The 27,695-nt window shown below is 43.3% G+C and overlaps 2 protein-coding genes across 4 annotated transcripts in view; one reads left to right on the top strand and one right to left on the bottom strand.

Moving 5' to 3' along the window:
* The window catches only part of MTMR8 (myotubularin related protein 8), a 168,937-nt gene that overhangs the window by 121,385 nt on the left and 19,857 nt on the right, over positions 1-27,695 (bottom strand). The gene's annotated exons all lie outside the window — the stretch shown is intronic.
* The window catches only part of C9H8orf48 (chromosome 9 C8orf48 homolog), a 38,229-nt gene that overhangs the window by 8,115 nt on the left and 2,419 nt on the right, over positions 1-27,695 (top strand). For all 3 annotated transcript variants that reach the window (XM_037909157.2, XM_037909156.2, XM_037909155.2), the window contains 4 exons: positions 2,876-3,144; positions 6,141-6,266; positions 23,622-23,854; positions 26,496-26,648. In XM_037909157.2, the coding sequence (XP_037765085.1) occupies positions 2,931-3,144; positions 6,141-6,266; positions 23,622-23,854; positions 26,496-26,648 (726 nt within the window). In that variant the 5' untranslated portion in view covers positions 2,876-2,930. The remainder of the gene's footprint in view (positions 1-2,875; positions 3,145-6,140; positions 6,267-23,621; positions 23,855-26,495; positions 26,649-27,695) is intronic.

Below are 27,695 nucleotides of genomic sequence, written 5' to 3'. Positions count from 1 at the left end.
GTGATGTTATCAATACACCGTTCCCATAAGTTTTTGGTTTTTTTTTTACATAAACTGTTCAAGGTACATGATAACATTGACAGAGGTAACACTTTTAGAGGGGTATTAAGTCTCTGATCTTGTACCCATAGGCTTGCAACATGACCCATATAAAATGGATTTACAAATACATTTCTGTTTAGAAATTACAAATGCCTGTATCTGGACGAAGTTCAGATTAATGTGTCACACCATTCAGCCAACAATAATATATCCTTTTTTTTTTTTTTTTTTTTTGCCCTGATCCTCCGCTATGGAACTCAGTGGGAGTTTTGCCATTAGCTTCAGTGAGAACAAGATCAAGCCCTTTGTGTTCTGGTCTTCTGTTCAACGTTAGCTGAAGTTTAGGAGTATACTTAGAATATTGAATGCAACACATAATTTGGAAATTAAATCTCTGTGTTGCAGACTTTTGCTTTATGGCATTGGGAGAGTGTGTATTCAGCAAGGTTTACTAAGATCACTTTAGTTTTATAATTGTCAATGGGAAAAAAGAGTGAGCTGTTGATTACGTGGGGTCTGATCCTGCAGTCCTTATGCAGGGAAAATTTCCATTGAGGTCAAAGATGGCAGTTACATGTGTGTCTGAATGCAAAGTTAAATAATATGGGTGAAATCCTGTCTCAGCTGCAGTCAGTGGCAAAACTCCTATTGGCTTTAATGGATCCAGGATTTCACCTTATGTACGTACTGCAAACTGAAGCATTCTAATAAGCTGTGTGTCACTGTGTTAGTTGTGTATCCATGTTTTGCTCTCTTATTGTACCAACTTAATGTTTGTATGCAGTGTAGAGTTCAAGTGTAGGCCCTGATCCTGTAAATACCAATGCTAGTGTATAAATTTAAGCACCTGAATAGTCCTGGTGACTTAAAAAAAAAAAAAAAAAGTGCCAGAAGAAAACAGCACTTATATACATAATTGGTCAAGGATTCATTTTAAAAACTTGATCTTGCTTATTTTATCCTCTTCCACTAGGATAGTGACCTACCCACTATTTCCTTATTCATGAAAATCTTTGCTCCAGTATGTATTTTGCGTACTCCGTGAGACTACTCATGCTTAACATTTAAGCACCTGCAAATTTGCAGGATTAGGGCCTTAGTCATTCATTCCAGCATTCTTCCTTTACAGGAGTTATTTTTTGTGAATCTGTTTTCAGATGTTGCCATCATTATAAAGACTTTGTTCACAGAATAAATCATTTTTAACAAGGGAGTACCTGTCCTCAGAACCTTTAGCCTCAGATAAAGAAAAATAATGACTTTCTCTCCAAGGAACAATTGTTTTGTTAAATTATAATCTTTTTTTCAATAGGAGTTTGAGCTGTATTTAAATAGAGATTTGCCTATTTTTTTTATTTGACTTGGGCATTTGAAGTTTGGAACTGATCTGTTTTACATGAATGAACAAGAAATGTAAATTGGATCTAGAATGGATGGCAATTTTTATTGCTCAAGAAAAGTGGGATTAATATTTTATTAAACAAACTAAATTAAAGACTAGGGAAGGAAGAGTACCTGTAAGTACTTTATCATGTGGAGACATTTGTAGGCATAAAAAATACTCTGATCAGGCTGCTTCTAATTCCCTGTTTGCTATGCTATAACAGTACCTAAATTGAGCAGAGCGTTTCCATGATTAGAATAGAGGAAATGATGGTAAATACATAATCCTAATGAAAGAGGGTAAAGTAAGCACATTTGATAATTTAAAATGTATCAATGACCAATTATGTATGTGAGTATTGTTTTCTTCCTGCAGTTTGTGTTTTTGGGTTGGTTTTTCTATTTGTTCATTTTCTTTTTTCAGATCTGGAATAAATCCCCATTAATTTGAGTGTATCAAGTGTTAGTTTGAGTGTGTCAAGCAGTTGATGTCTTTAATGTTTTCTTTCTAATTTTCAAAACATAAAGCTGAGTAGTCCAAGGAAACTTTGTATTTCTGAGTGGCCAGTGAGAGGGAGAAAAATCCACACAGCAACATAATTTCAATTTCTTGGTCACTTTTTCATATTCATGTGAAAAAATATTACCCACAATTTAGTGTAAATTCTTAACATTAATTCTTAATACCACGGTTGCGTGGTTTCTTTTTAAAGTCCTGTTATGAAAGCTAAACTATCAAAAATTATGCTAGAGAAGGCAGTCATCATAAAGGGTGATAGCCTGAATTCCTTACTTAGGGCTACAACCTTGTTTACATTGAGTAATACATTACTCCAGGAATAGCGCTTCTATGAGTAAGGTTGGTAAAATGTGGTTGTCTGTTTTTACTCAGGCAAAATGTCTGTTGATTTCAGTGGGAATTTTGCCTAAGTAAGGAATTCATAATTTGGCCTAAGTCTATTCATATGCCTGTGAAAAGTATTAAAAATAGAAATCTAGCTAATTTGACAAATTGTCTGGTTCTGCACATTTTTAGAAATTAAATGACATTTTCTTATGGTAGTTTTGATACCAATAGACTTCAAGTATATAGTTTAATCTTTTGTGAGCAACTACAGTGATAAGCCACATTTAGTACAGTTATGGCTGAAGTAATGAGCTGTACTTATCTGCAGTAGTAGGTTAAAGGGTAGTGTACATCTGCAATGATGTTAAAATAAAATCACTTAAATTTTGATATATTGCAAATTCCTGAAATAACTATTTCAGACTAATATTTTGAGACTGAACTATACCTTGTGCACACACACACACAGAAGGCTGTAACAACTATTTGTAACTTGACTGAGTAAATTGCACTGATGATTTACAGACCAGTAGTCCAGTTGAATATTTCTAAGAGCCATGTGTTACCAAATCTGTTATGGGTTTTTCTTATTATTATTTTTAGTATTCCACTTCGGTGACCATCCGGATTGAATACTCAGTGCTTTGAAGAGGAGTAGATGGACTCAGGCCAGAGCTGCAGCACTACTCTTTCAGATTATTCTGAGGATACATTTGAATTCTTCAGTGAGGAGGAGGAGGAGGAGGAAGCCTGCAGGCAATATGAGAGTGAACCGTTTGAATCTTATTATTCCACAGTGGAGTCGGAGTGGCCTGCTGCTGTGTCAGATATATCTGAAAGCGTATGGCAGTCAGCAAGCCAGGATGATGAAGGTACGCAAGGTTTCTGTGCATTTCAGTCAGTCCTCCATCCAATTTTGAAATTACACAGAAGGGCTCAGATCAGGAAAAATAAAATTAAAAAATTAAAATTACATCCAATTTTCTTGCTGTGCACAGCAACAGAAGCTTCAAAACATTGGCTTCCTCAGCCAGATCTGTAATTTTGCTGAAACAAGACTTAATGGAGGTGTATATGAGGAGGTATAATGTACCAAATTGATTGTTTAGGTATGGAAGCCCTTATTCAATCTTCCTGTGTGCTGGAGTGTTATTGGTAGGATAAATCAGTCTTAAAGATACCTTGACTGAATTTCCATATCAGAAAAATAGCTAGACTGTAAAATAGTTTCCCAAGAGAATTATGGAAGCTCCATCACTAGGGACACTTAAAAGTAGACTGGAGAAAGACCTGAAAATGTACTGTTGTTGTAACCATGTTGGTCCTAGGATATGAGAGAGACAGGGTGGTTGAGATAATATATTTTATTGGACCAATTTCTGGTGGTGGAGCAGAGAAGCTTTCGAGCTTTACAGAACTCTTCTTCAGGTCTGATCTGGAGAATAGCTCTGTGTAGCTCGAAAGCTTCTCTCTTCCACCATGAGAAGTTAGTCCAATAAAATATATTACCTCATCCACCTTGTCACTCTAAAACTATATGTAACATTAACAAACCTACAGCAGGTAAGGGTAAAAGAAGCAGAGGGAGGGGGATAAAACAACTGACCTAATAGGGGTGTCTTCCCTCTTTTACATTTTGGTAGTGTTCCCCATCCTCCTGCAGTCTCCTTTTCTACCCTTTTGTTTAGTCTTGGAGATACAATGATGACTTCAAGCCGTTGATCAGCTGCTATTTTTAAACCTGTCACATTCTCTTGGTGTAAGGGCTTGTCCACTCTAAGATAAATAATTTTTTAAAAAAATGTGTTAGCTAAAGTGGTTTAACTAACATGTTTAAAAACTAATATAGACAGAGTAAGTTGCTTTTTAACTTGTAGTTATTTATGTCATAACCCAGCCTCCCACTTTGGGTTCACCTTGTCCGGCTAACAAATGTTAAAATATAGTTAACCCTGTCTGAACTAGAATTTTAAAGTGTGTGAGTTTAAAACATTAGCTAACATATGCCTTTTATCCTAGTGCTCCTTAAGGTACGTCTACACTGCAATAAAAGATCCAGGGCACAGCCATGGCTGGCTTGGGTCAGCTGGCTTGGGCTTGGGGGATGCAGGCTGCAAGGCTAAAAATTGCAGTGTAGACGTTCAAGCTGGGGCTGGGGTTAGAGCCTGGGCTTTGAAACCCCCTAGAGAGGGTGAGTCTCAGAGCCCAGGCTCCAACCCAAGCCCGACCATCTACACTACAATTTTTAGCCCTGTAAACTTGAGTCAGTTGATCCGGGCTCTGAGATTTGGGGGTTTTTTTGACTACGGGTTTGTTATTGCAGTATAGACGTACCCTTAGTGTCTTTCCTTCCCTCCCTGACCCAACAATACATTTGACCTTTCTCTCTACAAAAGTAATTTGCACTGCTACAGTTAAGGATCCAGCATAAAAATTATTTAGGAATGAAAGCTCCTTACTATAGGCCAATTATTGCCCTTGGATTCACATCTCTTAAATGGATATCACGTGCACCCAAGGGCAGAATTTAGCCTTATAGATCAATGTGTCAAAGATCTGCGTAATGAGATAACGTTTGCTTTGGTGACTTGTTTATGCCACATTATATAAGTGTTGTCTTCTTCTAGCCTTAGTTCCATATGTTTAGGGTCAGCTCTTCTAGTCCTTCCATCTGGGAAAAGCCCTAGTTCATATGGGGCATATTAAGGACTCAATTAATTGATTTCTTTGGCAGTTTTACAGCCAGCTGCCAGCCTGACACCATTCCTCCTCCTTTTTCAACCAGCCTTGGGACCAGATACAATGGAATTTAAGTGAATTGTCTAATATGTTAAATTTAGTGACTTGGTTCTGGATCTCTGTTTTCATAGTGTATACATTTTAATAAACTATTCCTTTTTCTGCAGAAGGTTTTTTTTTAAAGTACTCTTTATACAGCCAGAACAGCATATCTAGAGGAATCATCATCCAGCACACAAAAGTAAAATATGGAAGAAATTGACTGGTTAAAGGAATACATATAAAAAGTGAGACAGCCTTTTCTTGTAAAGAATACTTGTTAAAGAGGGGGGAAAATATGCAAGATTTGACAGTTTTCAGCTGTGCTGTATACGTGTTTTAGGGCAGGTCTACGCTTAAAATGCTGCATTGGCACAGCTGCGCTATTGTAGTGCTTTAATGAAGACTCTCTGCACTGACGAGAGAGAGCTCTCCCGTTGACACAGTTAATCCACCTCCCCAAGAGCTGATAGTTGTGTTGATGGGACAAGCTCTCCCTCTGACATAGGGCTGTCTACACCAGGGATTAGGTCGGTATAACTGCATTGAATAGGGGTGTGGATTTTCCAGTGTAAGTCTGTAGTGTAGACAAGACTTTAAAGCAGGGTTAGTTTGCAGTGTTTTCCATGTAGTGAAGGGAGGGCCTGCTGAGTCAGATTCTCAAGTGGTGTAACTCTACTGAAGTCACCATCAAGTCCCATTGAAAACAGTAGTATTTAAGGGAACTCAGTACGCTGCAGAAGCTGCTCAGCATTCTGCAGATTTGGCCCTAAGTTTCAGTCTCTGAAATTTTCTCTTTGTGTATCCTATACCAGATTTTTCTGATGTATTTAGAGAAGAAAAATTTAAGATGTTCTTAATAGTCTGTAATAGAAATTAGGTAATTTTTGAAGGTGAAAATCCACAGATTTCCTTCATATGTTCCTGTGGCTTTGAGTTTCTTTTCTTACATTTAAGTAGTGTTCCATTTCACAGAGTGAAATTCAGTAACATCCAGGCAGAGATTTCTTTGACTTCTCCATTTGGTTTTACTTTGTCTCACTTCTGTTCTTTCAGCAATGCATTATTCTAAGCTAACTTATTTTTATAGGTGATCAGTCTGAGTTGTCAGAGTCTGCAAATATAGAAAAAGAGTTGACTGGAAAATGGATCAGCCGTCTCAAAAATAAAGAAGATAACACTAAGCAAGGCAAATCTATCATCAAAACACATACAGGTGAGTTCAAAATCTGTATTAAAATCATTGCTTTTTAAACCTGAATTTTTAATATTTTAGCATGTATATTTTCAAGTCTGTCCAATAAATGGAAAAAAACCACATTTTTTCTTTCATTCCTCCTGTAAGTTTATGTTTTAGAGACACCTCTTTGCCTTCTGCATCTTGTATAAATTTATCTGTGAAATAGTGATATCAGAGACCCCACAGGCACATTAGTCACTAGAGCTGCATGACTTTTTTAAATTTAGATTTGACAAAATTTCAGTTTTAGTTAAAAAAAAAAAAAACCTTCAAAATTCTGATGCATTTTTTTTAACCAGCAGCTATAGAGCGGGTTAGAATTTTTTTGTTTTTATTTTTTTCAAAAAATTTGTTTCCGTTACATTTTGTTTAATGAGATGTACATTTCCCCCCACCCCTGCAATGGTTATTAGCTGCTCCTAATCTGTGATATTTTTATTCCTCTCCTGCACTACAGGAGGCAGCAGTGTTCTTGCTTTAAAATGAACAACATAACAGCTTTAACCAAGACAATGTAGTATTATATAAATAGAGAGAGAGGAATGCTATTTGTATGTGTTTGGCATGCCTATAAGTGTGCTCTCTTCAGGGAAAGGTGTTTAAGTCCCTCTCAAATTTTTCTATGGAGGTCAGAGCCTAAGTTCCCTGTAAGCTGCATGGTTGCACGGCCGCACAGCAGCATATTAAGCACTGTTCAGGTGCTCAGGGAACCCGCCCGGGGACCTGCCAGGGGAGGGGTGCCCCTCGCCCAGCCCCCAACCTGCCACAGCCGGAGCGGCCCCCTGGCACCAACTATGCCGCAGCCTGGGGGAGGGGCACCTATCCTGCAGCCCCAGACCTGGAGCTGCCGTGCTGGGGAGAGGCGCCTCTCCTCTCCAGACCGGGTGCTGCTGCTGGGAGAAAAGGCTGGGGGGAGTGCTCTCACCCCGCTGTAGTCCCAGAGCACCCTCCTGCACCCCAAGCCCCTCATGCCCAGCCCCACCCCAGAGCCCACAGCCTCAGCCAGAGCCCTCACCTCCTGCACCCAACCCTCTGCCCCAGCCCTGAGCCCCTCATCCCCATCCCCACCCCAGAGCCTGCACCCCCAGCTGGAGCCCTCACACTCCTGCACTCCAAACCTCTGCCCCAGCCCTGAGCCCCCTCCCACACTCCGAGCCCCCTCCCACACTCCAAACCCCTCGGCTCCTCCCCACCACATGAATTTTGTTATGTGCACTGATATGAAGGTGATATGTCACACATCACCTCCATATTGCTGTACATAACAGAATTCATTCCGCACATGGGTGGGAAAAATTAGAGGGAATACTGGTCAGAGCCACTGTTTTTGAATTTAAAAAAAAATGATGAAGCAAGGACTTTGCCAACAACAATTGAAGTAAAAATGGATTTTCTTGAGTGAACGAACTCAGAAGTTTTGTGGGTCATCCCTAAGTCCCTGATCCAGCAATCAGATCTCTGCAAAGTGAAGTCCTATGGTATCTGGGTCCCCAACCCTTTTTAAACCCTCTTTATTCACCATAAAGAACCAAAAAAAACCACCCCAAAACAAAACTACAAAAACGGGGGGGAGGCATTAAGGGGCCACAAGCCCAAAATCGTTTTAAAATCACTCTTAAGCATGTGGCCAGTAGCCACAGAGTTGTGAATTCCTGACTTCCAGTCTGCAGCTCTGACTGTTCTAGTACAAAGCTCAGGAATGCCATATAAGACAGTGTGATGGGGTGTATCTACCCTATGACACTTGGTGTAGAATGCTGGCAACGATAGGGACCTACTAAAAGGTCCAGATAAGGAGGAACAGATGACAAAACCCTCATGGGCTGATATGGAGACAGAGAAGCTCCTGAAGTGGATGCTGGAGAGCCAGCAGCAGCAGCAAGTGGCCCAGGAACAACAGCAGCAGGCCCAGCAGATAGCCACCCAGCAACAGTTCCAGATGGCCCAGCATCAGGAGCAGCAACAGCAGCTGGTCTGGGAGCTAGCCGCCCAACACCAGGCATGGAAGGAGCGCCTGGTTCAACAGATGGTGACGCTGTTGCAACTGACCAGGCTGCCTAGACTTGCCCTGGCGGGACCAGAAGCAGGGGACTTCTTGGCGGGTTACCGGTGCAACTCGGCCAGATGAGCCCAGCGATGATTCAGAGGCATTCCTCGTCGCCTTTGAGCGGGTCAGCACTGCCACCCGATGGCTGTGGAGCACTGGGAAGCCCTGGTGTCTCCATATTTGACCAGCCTAGCGCAGTCTGCCCACCGTAACTTGGATTCTCATGAGGCACTGGATAACCCCAAGGTGAAGGCAATCATCCTGGGCCACACCACCATTAGCCTTGACACCTAACGACAGCTCTTCTTCCGGGAATGCTACCCCTCCTCTCCCCTTGGAGCCTGACCTCAGGCAGTGGCTCAGTGCCTTCGGGACTGTTGCTGGAGATGGCTAAACCCAGGGAAGTTGACTAGGGCCCAGGTGGCGGAGGCGGTAGCCTTGGGAACAATTCACCCAGATCCTCCCCACCGGGGGAAAAGAGTGGGTGCAATGTCACCACCTGGCAAACCTTGCAGAGGTGGTATCCTTGATGGAGGACTATCTGACCACTGAAGGCAAACAGCAGAACCCTAAACAAGGGAACTCAGAGGGGCAGGGGCCAGACTGCCAAGAGAGGGACGCATAGGCCCCAAACGGAGAGGCCCCAGAACAACCTGGGCTGCTGCCAACCAGCTCACAGCGGGAGCCGAACCATACATCCACCCTTCTTTGAGAAAGAGTCCCATCAGGTGGACTTGGGGTACTGAGACCTGACGCGGGCATGGGAATACCCAAAAGCCGATGCTATGAGTGTGGTCAAGAGGGGCACTTCCGGTGTGATTGCTGTTTTATGGACTGCAGCCATGGCCAGGCATGGGTGGCAGGCCACCAGGTCCAGAAAAGGGGCTCATCCAAACTCCTGGTCCCCGTATGGGTGAACAGCACCCCGGTGACGGCCCTCATCGATTCAGGGTGCAGTCAGATACTGGTCTGGACTAACCTGGTGAAGTCTCCGGACCCGCTGGGGGCTCCTGTCCACCCTGCAGTGCACGGGGATGTACCACCATGCCCGACCGCCAGGGTGTGCCTTCATGCAGGGTGCCACGGTGAAGTATGCTGGGTTGGCTTAGCTCCAGCACTGGTGTACCCAGTGATCCTGGGACATGGCTGGCATGGTTCAGAGAAGTCCTGCGTGAGTGGGAAAACCAAATCTAGGGGAAGGGAGCCCTAGGCCAGCAAAGAGGGGACTTCTGGGCCCTGGGGGACCTGAATGAAGGTCCCCTGAACTGGCCAGAAACACCAGTATGATGCCCCGCCAAAACCAAGACATTGGATGAAGCTGAACAGGAATGCTTGGCAGTTGATAGGGACTTCCTAAGGGAGAAGAGGGAAGACCTTACCCTAAGTCAGGCCTCGAAACAAGTCACAGACCCTGAAGAGGAGGGGGGCATACACCAACGGCTACCCCAGGGGACACATTTTGAGGTCCATAACGACCACCTTTACTGGCTGACCAAGGACCCTCAAACACAAGAGGACCTCTGATAATTGCTGGTCCTCTGGAGATTCCGACAAGTTCTGTTACGGCTGGCTCATTCGGTGCCCTGGGCTGGGCACGTGGGGTGAGAAAAGAACTTGTAATGCGGGGCTGTGACTAGGGTTCCAGGGAAGCCACACTGAGATTGCTCAATTAGGGCAAACTGTAAAGAATGGGACAGACAATCCCCAAAACTGGTGGTTATTCTAATACTTGGATTTACCAAGCCAGCAACAAAACAGCGTTTACAGTACCTTACTGGTTGCACAGAAGCCAAAACACAGTTCCCTTAAAGCAACCCAGCCTTGGGCTTCCATCCAGACAGCCAAGTCTAATATGATGAGGATTATTGAAAATCTTGTTCATCATATAAAAAGTTCTACCAATCCCAAAGGATCGGACATATTACCTCCAAGGTTAATGAATATTTCAGATCTTACCCAAATACACGCTTACAGCCAATTCTTATTAACTAAACAAAAATTGATTAAAAAAAGAAGAGAGAGAGAGAGTATTGGTTAAAAGATCATTATACATGCAGACATTAATACAATCCTTAGGTTAGTTTCTGAGCAGATATGGTGAGATTTAGAATGGCTAAGAGTCCTTTTTAGAATTAGTTCATCAGGTTATAGTTCAATGTCCAAATATTCAATTTCAGGGTTGTCCAGATGGGACTGGAGTCTTACGACTCAAACTTCCCGTTAATGAAGCTTAAGCAGATGTGAGATGAAAGGATCAGGTCCCAGAGCCCTTTATACATTTTCCGGGCATCCTCTTGACCCATGCAGTGCTTGGGTGAACAATAGGCTTTTGAAATTAACCTTCTATTTCCTAAGCATCACCAGTAATTAGCTACATGGATTAACATAAGGCAATTGCCTATCTCTGCCATTTGCAGCTGGTTTGCTATATACTTCAAATGTTAATGTCATTTAAATGTTAATATCTTCTTTTTATCTCTGAATTAAGAGAATACAGCAATAGACAGGAACTATTTGATTACATTCTAACAATATATATGTAAACACACAAAACCACAAACATCTGTCAATATGTCTCTAAAGGTTGAATCTGGATCAATTAGCGTGCAAGTTGCTTAACCCTTTCCGGCCCCTGTCACAATGGCACTTCCATTCTGGCCCAGCATGCACAGGGAGGTGTGAGACTTTTGTGCCTCATGCCCATAGTGTCAGCAAGCCGGCCTGAGGGGAATACTGAGGGCACCCCTGATCCCACTACCAGTGGTCACAATGCCTTTGAGAGAATCGGCCTGGACTTGGTGGGATCCTTGGAGAAGAGTAGTTCAGAGTTCTGTTACATACTTGTAGTTGTGGATTATGCGACCTGGTACCCGAGGCTGTCCCACTATGTGCGACCACAGCCCCCCCCCATAGTCGCTGAGGTCCTCAAGATCTTTGCCAGGGTTTGGATACCCCGGGAGATACTAACAGACCGGGAAACAAATGTGTTGTCTAAAATGATGGCAGAATTGTGCCGCCTCTCAAACATCTGAGCCTTCAAAATGGTGTACCACCCACAAACCAGTGGCCTGGTAGAGAGGATCAATGGAACCCTGAAGGCCATGCTCAAGAAGTTTGTGGACGACGACCTTTGGAAATGGGACAAGCTGCTGCCCGCGCTGTTATTTGCAGTGCGTGAGGTCCCGCAAGCTTCTACGGAATTCTCCTCATTTGTTCTCCTTTATGGGAGACAGCCCAGGGGAATCCTGGACCTGTTCTGAGAGCATGGGAGAAGTTCAGGGTCATGGGATCAATCCCCTATACCTTATAGGTTTAGGAATGTCTCCAGAGGCTCAAGGGTTCGCACAGGAGAATTTACTTCAGGCACAATGAACCTAAGAAGTCAAGTACAATCGGGGCCCAAGCTGTGGACCTCTGAGTCCAGGAACAGGGTCCTACTCTTATTGCCATTGTCAGTGTCCAAGTTACTTGCCAAGTAGCAGAGATTGTTTGAAGTAGTTCAGAGGGTGGGACCGGTGGATTAAGAGATCTGGCTACTGAGATGACAGAGGGATCTCTGGACATATCATGTTAAGCTCCTGAAAGAGTATGAAGGCCTGCTGATCACCCCTTACCCTCCCAAACCTAAGCTGGGACCGCTTGATTGGGAAGACCTTGACCGGAGCAACAGCTACAATTACAACAGCTGGCCCAGGCCTTCACCACCATGTTGTCATCTCCCCCAGGCAGACGGGTGTAACCAGCCATCATATAGCCACCAGCACAGGGCAGAAGGTCTGAGACCACCACCGTCTGCTTCCCAAAAGATGTGGGAAGTGGTCTGGAAGGAGCCTGAGGTGATGCTTGCCCTGGGAGTCATGGAAGAGTCCCAGAGTGAAAGCCCTGCAGGACAGTGAGGTTCTGCATAGACTTCAGAAGGGTCAATGCCATCTCATGTTTCAATGTCTACCTGATGCCATAGATAGATGAACTGCTGGAATGGCTGGGAAGCACAAAATTTTTATCAGCACTAGGCTTGACCAAGGGATTCTCGCCCTCTGACCCCGACATCCTGAAAGAAGATGGCCTTCCCTACATCGTTCAGCTTATACCAATTCGTTGCCATGCTGTTCGGACTGCATGGGGCCGCAGCCACATTCCAATGGCTGATGGATTGACTGCTGCAGCCCCACAACTGGTATGCGGGAACCATTCCTATTTCATCTGGACTTTCAAACCTTTCATCCTCCAGACGGACACCTCAGAAGTCAGAGTTGGGGCAGTACAGTCACAGGAGCTGGATGGGAAAGAACATCCCATGCTCTGCCTAAGCCAGAGACTGTTCTCCTGGGAGACTAAATATTCAATAATCGAGAGCGAGGCCTGGGCGGTGAAGTGGGCATTCAAGGCCCTGAGGTATTATCTGATAGGGAGCCCCTTTCGCCTCGTTACGGACCATGCACCCCTTTGGTGGATCAACACCATGTGGGACACGAATGCCCAGTTTATGCGGTGGCACCTCTCCCTCCAACCCTAAGAGTTCAGTGTACTACATCATCCAGGCAGGGCCCATGCTAATGAACACTTTTTCTCCCAGGTGGGAGGAGAGGATGAAGAGGGAGGGCTCTCGCCAGGTCCTATCCTGAGGGGAAGGGTGTGTGACGTGGTGTATCTACCCTGCGAAAGACACTCACAAATACACAGGTTTGTGGATCATATATCATCAGTAGGGGAGAGGCACTGAGGATTTATCTGGGGAATCCCTCTAAGACCACTGTTTTTAAAATATATCAGAATCATATAATTTTCTCATTTAAAAAGATCTTTATACTGCTGAGCCCACTAATTTGCGCTCATTTAAGGAGTGATAAACAATGATATAGCATTAAGGAAATCTTTCGCCTTTGATTTTTTTCCCCTCAGGGTTTAATCCTTTGCATCCATAACTATATTATTACCAGTGCAGTGAAGGGAAAAAATGAAAGGAGGCGGGAGCGAGGGGGGAGAAAGAGTTTCATATGCTGTGGTCTAAAAATGTCTATTCCTCTTGGAGTTAATAAATGCTATAGTCTGTAGCCGTGAGAGCCTCTTGTTGTTTTATCTACTTGGAGACTATCTTGATTACTTCTTAATTGTTTTTTTACATATTTGAAGATGAGCTCATCTAGTACTACACTGCTGTATAATTAATGTCCCATAAGTAAACTTAGTGAAATTTTCTCAGTATACACATTGAAATATTACTCTTCTGGTAGTGCAGCAAAAATTTTCCAGATCTTACCAGTGACATTGTTAGATATGAATAAATCACATGCCTACCTATGGGAATACCCTGGAATAATCTTTTATGTTTTAAGTTGTAGTTTTCCTTCTTTCAGGTTCCAGATAAAACTGGGATATTTGCTTTAAGAAAACAAGAAAGCTTCTCTCTTTATTATTCTTTCCTTCCTATCTCCTTAGCCTGTTTTATTGAGTAGATGCACTTCAGAAGTGACTGTATGCTAATTATACATAAGAAGATGTCATAGACCTATAAAAAATGACTAACGTTAACTATAAAATTTACCACGAAAAGCAACAATTCCTAAATTGCAGATGTCTGTATTTCTGAAACTTCAACTGGGAGAATTTAATAAAAAGGTTTAGACAAGTGCTTAATTTAGAAGTCTAATGTCACCTCTGTGGGCTCGTCTACGCTAAGCTTTTTCTCTTAAAATTTCTCCCATATGGTACCACTGCATCAGTTGAAGCAACAGCGAGAGGTCTAATATATCCATTTTAGCCGCTGGGTTGTCTAGAACTGTTCTGAACAGAGTTTGATGACATGGTGGTTAAAATACACGTCAACACTAGCACTTCCACCATCACTGGTGTGGATGGAGCTGCACCAGTGGTAGCAACACAGGGAAATTTTAGAGTAAAAAAGGCTAGTATAGATACAAGCAGTGAGTACATGTAAACTTCTATTGTCAGTGAGGTATATGTGTTTTTGTATTTGCATAAAGGAGAACGGAGAGACCTATTTCTGTGCATCTGAGGATTTTTTTTTAACCTGGCCTCATATAGTCCTGTCCGCTGAATAGATCTAGTTTTTCATTTTTGCGTGCACAGGTTTCCACATGCCCAAAGACAGTAACTATTGACATATTTAACACACTACCCAACTAGGCTTTAAGGAGCTGTAAGGTTGAGAGGCAAACAGTGATCATCTTATGCTGGTCGAAAGCCTCTTTCATCTGAGGACCTCTCAGCATGTAACATGCATTAATGAATTAAACATCACAGCATCCCTGAGTGGTGGGTGGGTATTAGCTCCCATTCTACAGAGAGAGGAACTAAGGCACAAAGAGACTGAATGACTTTCCAAGGTCACACAACAACCTAAAGTAGTGCCAGAAAGAGATCCCAGACCTTTGGACTTTGCCTTTGCTGTAACAACTCATCCCTGCTTCCTGTCCTCTCTGTGCTCCCAAGAAAAGCAAGACAATGCAGAGTAGTTAAGGCTGACCCATTCTGTTGTACTTAGATCTGACAAATACATGAAGGGTTATGGAATACATAGAAACATATGAAGTGTCACACCAGAGTGAACTAGTCAGGTACATTGCCTCTGGCTGATATTCTGGTTCTAATGTCAAGCCTAAGTAAACAGGCTTGTCATAGGAGGGGATTCAAGAGACAGGTTTTGGTGATGGAACCCTCCCCCCGCAGAAGCTGTGGCATGGCAGCAGACTGCACTGGAGAAGGGAGAGTTTGGACAGAGTAGATCACACATAGGCAAAATCCAGTGGCTGCATACCTGGACCTACTGTCCTCTCCGAAACCTCCAGCACCATGGATTACAGTTCTGCAACATGTGGGGTGTGTGTGTGTATAATTACTGCATGAGCCCCCAGCAACCTGCTCCCCTGTGTTGGAAAGGTCAGGGCAAGAATTCTGTCTATTCCCGTTTGAATTGCAAGATTTTTGTACGGCATTGGCTTACAGTTGACACTCAGAGGAAGGGAGAGGCGTCCCTCTCATAATGTTCTTGATTGTGCAATATGATTTCAAGGATCTGCTTCTTGACCAGACTCACCCTACCCCTTCCAACATGGCCAATTTGTTCCCTGAAACACGAGGGATATATACATTTGAGTTCCCTGCAATAGCTGCACACAATTGACCTAGTTAAGAACACAGAGCCAGTCTTCTCTTTTAATCTGCCTCTTATTAGTTTGCTCAACAATTTTACTGTTGTCAGGTAAAATAATAATATATGGCACCTTTCCTCCAAACAGATCCCAAGACACTTCACAAATATGTACAATGCCACTGAAATCTGTCCGCCTCTGAGGTAAACTTCTAGTGCACAACCATGGGCTGTAAAGGAAAATGAGGAAGTTCTATGGCCTTTGCTATAATGGAGGTCAGACTAGATGATCACAGTTGTCCCTTTTGGTCTTAGAATCTATGAATCTATGAACCCTCACCCTTAAGGAAAGTGCTACTAAAGCGTTAATGTCCACAGAGAACCAATAAAGCAAAGACAAATACCTTTGTAATGTCTCATCTGGAAGACCTTGATCCTGCAAGGTGCTGAGTGCCCTCAATTCCTGTTGACATCAGCCTTAACTTAACCAGGCATTCACTCCTTACCAGATGTGGCTCCAAATGATCAAATACGTATATTTAATAATAGTAACCTGATTTACCAGCTAGCCTGTAGCTGCTCTGTGTTATATACTATACACAAATAACGTGAACTCCTTTTTTGTCTATTAGGCATGCAGCCTGTTAATCCATATCTGAACTGTCTACATATTCAGAAAATTTTGAAAATCTATCTTGATATGCAGAGTTAAAATCTTTCTGAACAGCACTTATCATTCAAGCATGGGTGCTGCTTTTCACAATTAATTTTCCTTTACCCATTTTACAGTTTCTCTTTTTAAAATACCAGAAATTGGTAGAACAAAATAACAACAAAATGCTTGCCAAGTTTCTAGTATTAAATCAAAGTCTGATTTGAATGACAAAAAGTGCAAAATAAATCAAACACTGGAAAACTATACATTTCCTTTTATTTTATTTTCACTTATATAACATTCAAACTGTTTTTTCTAAGTGCGCTTCCATGTGGAAAGCGAAAACCATGTAGGTCAGTGAGTTATAAACCACAAAGCAGGGTTTAAAATATAAACACAGCGACTTGCTTATCTACTTGGTGTGTGTTCAATGCCATTATAATGAGAGCGGCTGGGTGATTCAGTTTGTTGGGCTTGAATTCCCTAATGTTCAATGTTTTATGATCTTATGAAGTATGTAAAATACAGTTCTATTTTGATGCCCTTCTCCGAGCCCCTGAAAATAAGGACTTGGGGATGACCCAACATGCAGGGTCCTGGGAAACCAAGCATCAGTGAAGCATGTTTCTGGAACAGTAATCAGCACTGTCAGGGATTGTCTGTAGAGAGATACACAGTGACATTTACGTCTGCCACCACAAATGGAGAGTGAGCATTCAAGCATGTCTAGTCCAAAGATGGAAAGAAGAGAGAAAAGACAGAGAAAAAAATTGTATTAAAACCAAACACTCTGTGTATGCCCTTTCTTAGCATCTGAAAGACAGGCAAATACTGTACATATATGTAGGGGTCTGAAAGGATTAGAGATTAATAACAATATACAATGGTATGGAAGACCAGTTTTTACAAATTTACAATGTGTATAACTTCACTCATTCCTTTTTATTAGCTGCCTCTTGTTTCAGTAAAATTTGAGTCCAAGGTTCTCCAACTGTTAATTTTTAAAAAATAGTCTGACATTGATTGTGTCTGCTGAGACATTAAATCAGTGACTTACGATACGTTGTGCATCTAAGAGTCAGAGATCCCATTGCTTATTTAAAGGAATAAGGGACAGTCTCACTGCTCTTGCCAACCTTCTTTCTCACAATACATTCGATTCTTATTTCTAGAGTCATAGTTTCCACAGCCAGAAGGGGACCATTGTGATCATCTCTAGTCTGACCTCCTGCATGGTGCAGGCCACAGAATATCCTCAAAATAATTCCTTTTTGAACTAGATCCTATCATCTAGAAAAACATTGTCTTGATTTAAAAATACCTCGTGATAGAGAACCCACCACAATCCTTGGAAAATGTTCCAGTGGTTAATTACCCTGACTGTTAAAAGATTATGCCTTATTTCCATCCATATTTGTCTAGCTTCAACTTCCAGCCATTGGTTCTTGCTCTTACAGGGTTCTAAAAATCCACAGGTGAGCATGAGCTTTTGCTGGGTTCATGGCAGCTGATGTGTTTGCATAGTCTGAACTAACATGTGCTGATGCAAATCAGATGTAATGCCATTTAAGTTAATGAAGTTAGGCTGGTTTTAAAATGGGGTGAGATGTGGATTGAACACCTATATTTTACTTTATTAAAATTTAATATATAACTTGGTAAAGTGCTACAACAGAGCTGGCATATGGAAGGCCATTTAATTGAAAAAAAGAATACATTTAATTCCATTTTAATTCAAATGAGCCATATGCATTCATGCAGGCCATGATTTTAGTCATTGCTTGACAATGATTCTATGCACCACCTCCCACCTAGAATATTCCTTCTAAGAGGAATGTGAAAGTTTTTAGGGCAGCCTCGCAAAGTGGTGCATATTTACTAGCCTGTGCACAGAATCTTTTTGCCCAGCCTTAACATGATGATGAAAATATATATTTTACATGCCCATAAAAAAAGACAAAGAAAAAAGAAGACTCCCCCTTACCCACGCAGTTTAGTAGATAAATAGATATTGGCAAAGAAGATGTAGCAGCTATTCCTAGGACAGGGAATAAATGTTCAAAAGTGTATGGGCTGTGCTTCTGTCCCTAAACCCTGCCTGAGAATTATTTAAGCCCTGCCTGAGAAAGTCCTCTATTGCTCCGATCCTCAGAGGTTCTGTGAAGTTACCTCTCACTTGATTTTAAAAGGAACTAGGTTTGGAACAGAAACCCCTTCTAGGGAGCTTGAGCCTGAGAGGTGCTGACCACCTGCAGCAATTCTGAGGATCATGACCAGAATTTGGTCGAGTGACTTAAGCCATGAGCATGTGGGCTCAAAATCAACCTTAAACTTGCAGCTTCCTGTTAATCATTTGATATTGGCAGACACAACACCAGATTAGGGGGATCTGATCGGGCATGGTATTTCCTATCTTCCTATAAATTCTGTGCTTGACTGAGAATTAAAGACTATATACATAGACTTCGGGAGAAGTTGCTTAAAAGTGACCCGAAGAACTTTTTACTTTTCAGAAACTTCATTCAGGATTCTGTTTTTCTCTTGCCATCAGGTGATGGTAGAATTAATTCCAAAAGTGGCTGAAATAGCTGTAATTCCTTATGGTGTTTTTGGTGCTTATGATGCTGTCAGAGTTTTGGCAGATAATCAAAGGAAGAGCTGAGTTTTCAACTGTTTTGCTTTCGGCTGTGTTAATTTGTAATTTTTAAGTCTGAACATACTATCTGTTATTGATTTGGGATTCTGTAAAAAAATTTCAGTTCCTTACTAACATGTGTTAAAGAAAGTATGTGCAATGACCGGGGAATGTGTGGGTCAGGCCTAATGGTCAGAGCAGAGAGTCAAAACCAAAGGCAGAGTCAGGTACCAAGCCAAAGGTCAGAGTCGGAGTCAGGTGCCAAGCCAGGGGTCAGAGCCAGAGACAGCGTCGGGATAAGGCAGAGGAGCAGGGGCCTGGAGCAGTACCGGGTTTACCATGGCTCCAGGCCCAGAGTCAGAAGGGGCCCCGGCCAGCCCGATCCCCTGGCCGGTTGAGCCAACCAGGAAAGCTGTCCCCGCCCCTGCTCTGCCACTGCCCCACCTCTTTCCCAAAGCCCCCAGCCCTGCCCCCATTCCACCCCTGCTCTGCCCCAGCCCCGCCCCCCATTCCAGCCCTTCCCCTGAGCAACGGCCTGGGGGACTGCAGCGGGGTCAGGCGTGCCCTGCACTCACTTGGCGGCGGGAAGTGGAGCGACCCGGCCCCAGCCCGCTCTGCTCCGCTGGCTCCCAGCCCCACCACCAGTGAGTGCTGGGGGGCGGTTCCCCCTTGCCCTCCAGTCCCAAGGCTGGGAGCCAGAGGAACAGAGTGGAGCGGGTTGGGGCCGGGTCACTCCACTTCCCACCGCCCTGTGAGTGCGGGGTCGGGCCCGCCAGGCAATCACCGGGCGGCAGGAAGTGGAGCAACCCGGCCCCAGCCCGCTCCGCCAGCTCGTGCTGGGGGACAGTTTCCCCCCTGCCCCCCAAGCCTGGGGAGGAGATGGAGTGGTGGGGAAGGGGCATGGGATAGAGAAGGGGATGGGGGAAGGGGCAGGGGAGAAGGAAGGGGATGGGATGGGGAGGAGATGGAGTGATGGTGAAGGGCCATGGGATGGGGAAGAAAAGGGGATGGGGGAAGCGGGGGCAGGGGGAAAGAGGCAGTGGGGAAGGAAGGGGGTGGGATGGGAAGGAGATGGAGTGATGGGGAAGGGGCATGGGATGGGGAAAAGAAGGGGATGGGGGAAGTGGAGGCAGGGGAGAAGGAAGGGGATGGGATGGGACGGGGAGGAGATGGAGTGATGGGGAAGGGGCATGGGATGGGGAAGAGAAGGGGATAGGGGAAGCAGGGGCAGGGGGAAAGAGGCAGTAGGGAAGGAAGCGGTTGGGATGGAGAGGAGATGGAGTGATTGAGAAGGGGCATGGGATGGGGAAGGGAAGGGGATAGGGGAAATAGGGGCCGAGCATGCGGATCCCCTTGGCAGCAGCTGGCACTCCCCGTTAAGCAGGCCCATCAAACCCTCACCCTGACAAGCCCTACCTCCCCTGCATCTGTACTACCCTGATGAGCCCCCCAACACCCTCCCCACTGAGCCCCAACCACCTACACCTGGATTCCCCCCCAAATAGCCCCCCCCCCCACCGCTGAGCTCCAACCACTCTCACTTGGTCCCCCCTGCGGACTCCCATTGCCCCTGCACCGGGAATCTCCCTCTGCATCCAGATCCCCCACAGAGGTGCCTGCACCCAGACTGCCCCACACAGAACCCTCTTACCCCCATCTGGATCCCCCCACACTAAGTCCCTTTGCACTTGGATCCTGCTGCCAGGCTGAGCCTCCCTGCCCACATCTGGTGTGCCTGGCGCAAAAGGGGCAGGGCCCCAGGGTGTTTCTGTGGCAGGCATAGCCTTAGTGCTGTGTCAGGGTCAGATTCAGCCTCACTGCCAAGTCCCTGTCCCAGGGGGGCGGGGGAGGCTGCAAGGTATTCTCCCACCTCCATGCAGCCAGTGGTCTGTGCTCCCCACTGCCATGGTGGAGCTTCCACATTTATTTATTGTAAAAAAAAAGTAAAAAAATTGCAGAATTTTAAAATATTATGCACAGAATTTGATGCAGAATTCCCTCAGGAATATGGGGCTCTGTACAGCTGTGATGGTGGGACTGTGAAGGGGGTGCTGGACAGTATCTGTGGGTGGGGGAGCTGGGCAGGGTATGGTGTGAAGGGTGCTGTGCAGCTGTGGTGGAGGTCAGCGGGAGGGGTCTCTGGGCAGGCGGTGCTGGGCATAGCGGGTCCGGGGGCATTGAGCATAGGGATCTGTGGGGGAGGTCTCTGGGAGAAGGGGCGCTGGGCATAGGAATCTGTGGGGGAAGTCTCTGGGTGACGGGGTGTTGGGCATAAGGGCAGGGCACTGGGCGGGGGGCAGTGTGGAAGGGGCACGCTGGCAGCGCAGGGCTGGGCGGGCCAGTGTGCGTCTAGCAATTGTGGGTTTGTAAACAGTGCCCTTGTGCTGGGCTAAGTGGGGCCACTTCCGCTGCGCAGCGCTTCATTGCCCCCAACCGACCCCTCGCTCTGCAGCCCGCCCCCCATCATGTCTTATTTCCCCAATGGGGGCCCACAGTTATGTTTGGTGCCCCGGCCTGGAGTAGTACAGGACAGCAGGAACTGGGAGGAGATGGGGGTCTGGAATGGGAGGACAGGAACCAGGAGCATGCAGGGAAGCAGGAAACAGAAGCAGATAGGAATGGAGGGCTCAGGAGACAGGTAAGCAGGAAGCGTCCAACATCACAGCCAGCCAAAGGTTCCTCTTGTGCAGACAATTTCCTGTTGTTACTTCCCGGTTTATATAGTACTCCTTAGCCAGTCGGGGGGGCTGGATGTTTCCCCCAAGCGGGAGATTTGGAGACGGGGCCCTCTGTGAGCTAGTCCTTCCCTGGACCCTTCCCTAATTACTCAGGTGAGCTTCTGGGTGGCCGTCGTGGCCTGAGGGCTGCCTGTGGGCTCGGGTTTGAGGCCTGTGATCCCTCACGGTATGTTGTAGATATGTATCTCTGTGAAATAAATACACTCAAGTACTGAATTTTTGCACTGGTAGTTTTCTTTTTTGCTTTATCCATTCTGAGTGCAGCACATGTGAACATGTGCACAGTTGATTAGTGTAATTAAAACTCGATGCCTCTCCAGTGTATCAGTCCAACTTTGTAGCACGGCCTATGTGCTGCACTTGTAGGGGAAAGGACTTGATGGCTGCAATTATCTTTTCCAGTCAAACATCTATGATCTTACCTAAGAAAAAGGCAATTTTGTTGTATTGCTTTTAAAGTGAGGATCATTCTTATTCATGTAAGTGGGATACGAAGTAATACCAGTCTTGCTTTGTCATTAGTGGAATTGATACACTGAGTCATAAGGAGGAATAAATTACCTTGCTATAATTGATTCTGAACTGTGGCTGTTACAGTTCACTCACTTTCCTTGTCATCCATAAAGCAGGGCTTACTGATTTCAACTTCACTTAATCTTAAATATAGATGGCTTGTTCTTTATAAAGATAGGCTGCATTTCTGAAAGGATGTTCTGTTTGCTTCCATGATTCCAGAGCTACATCTTGTAGACTTCACATTAAATTCATCACAACATATTTAAGAGGAATTTTGTACGATAGCTTATTATTTTTTAATATTTGTATTGTGGGGATGCCCTAAGGCACCAGACAGAATTGGAGCACTACTGTGCTAGGTGCTAGGATGTAGCTCTGCAATCTTGGTGTTTGTCACTGAGGAAGACTTGGTGTCTGCCCTGAAGAGTTTACAATCAAATTTTAGACAAGATACTACAGAGGAGTGGAACAGCCTATAGGAGGGAATTGTTACAGTGGTACAATTACACTGTCATATAGACTTGGCAGGGCACAGCTTGACGTTTCTGAATAATATGAATTTAATCCCATACAGTTGGGTTTTGGCAATCATGGAAAAGCAAGTGGAATGTGGATATACAGAAATACTCTTTATCCTCCATAAAACACTTAAAAACAGTGCAACAGATGAAAGCTGCATGGAGCCATCACTCAACAAAGCAATGCTGCTAACGAAATACGCAAATAGTAACGACAAGAAATTTGTTACTCATTTTATCTGTTCTTTATGGGCTGGATCCAGTGCACACTGAAGTCAATGGAATGACTCACAGTGACTTCAGTGGGTGTTGGGTATGGCCTTAAATTCATTATTCTGCTTCTATCTTAATTGTAATTTCTCACTTTTTTATTTATTATTAAATGCCACCTGAAAGGAAGAAGGAAATGAGAGAGTGAAAGATGATGTTTAAACAGAATCAAATAAAGAATTTATTAAATGAGCATTGAAACTTGGGAGGAACGTGTTTGCTAATGAAATAACATTTTCCTTAAAAAATGTGTGAAGATGAACTGTAGATTATAGAATATATTTTAAGTGTTTTCCAGCAGTTGCTTTTAATAGAACTGTAACTAATAAATGTGTGTGTGGTTTGCTATCGGATCTGGAGTTCTTACTTCAAATGGTAATGCATTTTGCACTAGCAGATTGCAGTTCCTGCTAAGAAGGGGTTAAATCCAAATTAAGCAATCATATGGTCTCCATTAATGTATTTAGTGTCTAAACTAAGGGTAAGTTCTGTATTGTTTTATTTACCACATTTACTTTTTCTCTTCAGTAAATCTGAATTTGTCTTGTGTGCTCTACATGAAGTACTTTCTTTGCACGTGGTCTTTGTCTTCTCCCCTTCCTTTTGGACTGTGTTTCCTTTTTGGTGCATCATAGAGGTGTTTATACTTTTCATTTTTCTAAATGGATTATACCAGATTTACATGTAAACATTGCATTGCTATTATGAACACAAATACCTTCATACCTGATGTTGCAGGTTTTTTTTTTAACTACATGATAAGAGGTCACAATAGTTAGAAGACTTGGGATTCTTCTCTTCTCTGATATAGTAATTGCGATTTTTGTTTTGATGTTGACAGAAATTACTGAAGTATCAGATGAAGAATTGGATGCCCTGCAGTCTTTTTGCACCATTAAAATAAGCCAGATCCATCATCAGTTGAACTCTAAGCAGTCAAACAGCAGCAAACATAAAGATCTGCAGCATGGATTCACTTCAGAGAAGCCTGTGACAGGTGACTTGAAGTGTACTATTCCTGATCAGCTAGTGAACAGAATCCATCTGAAAAATATCAGTGAGACAATGAAACAGGTACTTAACCAAAACATAAATCATGCCAGTTGGTTGGTTGGTTGGTTTTGGAGGGCTGCTAAAGAAAAATTGAAACTATACGGGCCAAATCCTGCTGTCCTTACTCATTCAAAACTCCCATTGACTTCATTGTGAGTTTTGCCTTAGTGAGGACTGCAGGATTTGTGTTTCTGATTTTCTCATTAAGACCACGCTGCAGAAATGCTTTTCGTAAATAATAAAATTATATAAAATGTTGCCTACTGACAAAATGCTGATTTTTCATTGAGACATTTCATACAGTATGAGTAATTCACAGAGGCAGGGGTGGATAGTTATTGTCAACCTCTATGAGCGTTAGGTTAACTGGGGAGTAGAGTTGTAAGTGATGCTTGTCAGGCTGCCCTTGCCCGTTGTGTACAGAACTGTTCTGGAAGTGACTTGTGGAGTCCGGGGGCAGCATCAGAGAAACGTGCTCACTGTCCAGGAGAAGGTTTGGCATCCCCATTATAACAGTTGGTTAATGTACAAAGTGGCATTGGCTCTGCTCAAAAGAGGTCAGAAGCTGCCTTGCTACTTCAGCCACAGAGAGTTGATAGGATTTCAGTCAAAAGAAGTGGTAGATGCCTGAAACCTCCCGGGCAGCCTGGGAGAGTAAAATATGAGAGCCCTGCCTCTCCCCTTTTGTATAAACTCTTTGTTGTAGTCCGGAATTAGGACTGGCTATCAGGACACCTGCACAAAAACAGAAATATGTGTAAATATATAATACATTCTGAGCCAGATTTTGCCTGGTTGCAAGAAGTGAGGGCACAAAAGAGCTCACCCCTTATGCCTCTTCTCTGCCCCGGGTACAGGGGCCGGCCACAGTTGCAGTCCCTGGTCTTTCCTGAGGTCATGCTTCTCTAGGGAATATATCAATGTGGGCAATAGGGGAGTGTTTTTTCAGAAGAGTAAATATTGCTGCATAGATCTTCACCTTTTGGTCACTTGGCTATGGATGTATCTGGCCTGTGGCATGGTTTAGCTTTTGATTGGAAAACTGATATCCGTGTTCCTAGATAAACAAGATAATATCCACAGAGACAAAAGTAAAATATTTTAGCACATAGGTATGACTTTAGCCCCTGTCACTGTGAATGACACATTAGCAAAATACCTTTTAAGCTAAGATTACGTGGCAAATAGTTGGCTTTTATTTGTCACTCTTTTGCACGAAAAACAGGAAGTATTTAGACATATTTTAATAGAAACATTCCTAAATGCCTGATCTTTTTTTTTTTTTTTTGCCAACCTTTAATTTTTAACACTTGCCTAAAGAATGAAATGTGCCTGATAGAATCTGGGTGGCATCAGTGAGTTTGGTAAGATGTGCATGTGTCATTTTAACAGTTTGAAGGGCTTTTCTTTTCTGCCAGCCCAGTGCTCCTTTCCCATAGGACACGCACACTGAGACAAACAACGCCTCTTTCCACTCTGTGTGTGTCAGGAATCACAAAACTGTTGTTTATTCTCCAGTGATCCTTGAATTCTAACTTTGTATTTGTAGGGGGGTTTGAATATGTTACTGTGACAGTCATCACCTACAGATGCCTTTACCCATAAATCTTGGTGTTGGAAAATATCTGTGCCTCGTTTGAAATGGGTACAGCATGTCTGCATCGGAGAATAATTTTGATAGAACCAAAAAAATGAGTGGTGAATAATAATTGCAGTCATGTATTTTGCTTCAGTTACTATCACATACATTTGCTTTAATTTACTGCCATACAGCATGTAAAAGTAATTGTTAAACCATTCATTGGCTAACCCTGTGCCAAGTGAGCAGAGAATACTGGGGTTTTTTTATTTCTTTCTTTTTGGTGTTTTTGAAAGTCAGTTCCGGGATATTGAGAGCTTCATTTTTTTAACTGTTTTGAAATTACAGCTACTTACCTCCTTTCACTACACTAAAATATAATAAAAAACAGCTACTAATAAATTTGTTACAGTCTCTGAGCCTGCCTCTTCTTTTGCTTACATTGGTTTTACTCCGGTGTGATTCCGTGGAGTTAGTCCTGATTTATATCTGTGTAAATGAGATCAGACTCAAATCCTATATAGATATATATCCTGAGATTTGTATAAAGCCTTTAAGCACACTCAAGATTTTGTGCTAAATAAACTAACACAGACTTTAATAAATATTGTTATTCAACACTTAAAGGAAACTGCTTGTACAATTTTACTTTGGTTTTAATTCAGAACTGTATATACATATTTGAACCAATATCGCTTTAGGGTTCTTTTTCTTCTTAAAAGTTGTGGCGATATTTATTATCTTTTAAAAGAGGGCATGTAGGTTTCAGTTTGCCTACTACAAGAAAAATCTGGTGTATTACCAGTCAGCGATATGATGGCTGAAAAAAATAAGATTAACCTTAAATGAAACAAAGTTACTGCTGCTAGAAAGTGTAGCACATGGGGGAAAGCAAATGTAATTTAGTGTAAAAGTCATTCAGACCGGCTCATCAAGATGATATTGTGAAAAAGATTATGAAGTAATTTATGGCTCCCTAGAAGAGCAAATCTTTCTCTTCAAAATATCTGTATTTTTTATTTGTTATTTTTTAATAGAAGCAATCATCTTACTCGTTCATTTTTTCAACTTCTCATCTTACAGCTGACAGAAACTAAACTACACCAGCCTTCTCAATGCCATGATTGTAAGAAAAAATGGACAAAACTGGCCAAGAATACCTTTCTCAGACAAAAGAAGACTTTAGTGGAGAAAGCTTTACTCCAAGATAAATTAGAAGAACAGATTTATGTCAAAGTAAGCAAATGTTATTAAAACAAACACTCCAGTGCATTTTGTACACACTTGCAGTTGAGGAATCCATGAGCCAAATTGCATCCTGATTTATGACCATGCAGTCACATAGACCTGCATGCAATGTGAGTCAGGGTGGAATCTGGCCCCATGTCGTTACTAACCTGCATGGGGCTAGATTCTCACCTTGTGCTGATCATGTCTATGGAGCTACTCTGATTTACCTCAGCTGATAATCTGACTCACCATTTTCCAGAGGTTTTTTATTTTGAGCATGTCTGGATTGATTTTCCATGATCTGTTTTCTGATTGGCTAGCCAGGAACAAAGTAGTAAATTATATCATTGTTCTAGGATGCTTGCTAGTTACATCGACACAGACTTCCGTCCCATTTTCGTGCTTTTCAAGGAATGGGGTGCAAGGTGACTGCCGCATTGCATGGATGCAGAGGCAGTTTTACTGTCGCGGAGGCTGTTCCTTCTGCTCTTTCTTAACCATTACTGTATTATGGTGCTGCCATAAAAAGTGTTGTCATGGGGTTTCAGCTAGAGACCTTGTCTATTTTTCCTTACAGCTTCAATGAGCTCAAGATGACAGCCACCTTGTGGATTGTAGATTTGGAATGCAGAGGTTTTTCGTTTACAATATTCTCCTGCTTGGCATTCACACTTCATCCCTTATCTTATGGATTCTCAAATCACCCTGTCTTGTACCTGAAGCCAGTTTTGTAGTTACTAGTTTTCCCACTACTCTTCATTCTAAACTATCTAAGTATTTACACCATGCTCATCATCAAGGTTCCTGCGTACCTGACGTAAGGGAGGGGACTTAGACCTAGTGAAAACTGGCCATAGACTCAGGGAAAGAGGAGGAAGAGTGGCTCTGCAATATGCTCTTTCCATCTGTCAGTGTTACAGAAGCCCTTCCAACCCCATATTCTGCTATTTAGACTTTATTTTTCTGTATTATGCCTGGGGAGATGGTTAGTCTACAGCATCCTTGACAAATCCAAAGGGATTTCGTCTTGGAGGATAATGTTGACCTGACTGG

This window comes from Chelonia mydas, chromosome 9 (genome assembly GCF_015237465.2).
Source record: "Chelonia mydas isolate rCheMyd1 chromosome 9, rCheMyd1.pri.v2, whole genome shotgun sequence".
In the NCBI taxonomy this organism is placed as follows: domain Eukaryota; kingdom Metazoa; phylum Chordata; order Testudines; family Cheloniidae; genus Chelonia; species Chelonia mydas.
The sequence above is the reverse complement of the archived record's forward strand: the minus strand, read 5'-3'. Positions and strand labels throughout refer to the sequence as shown.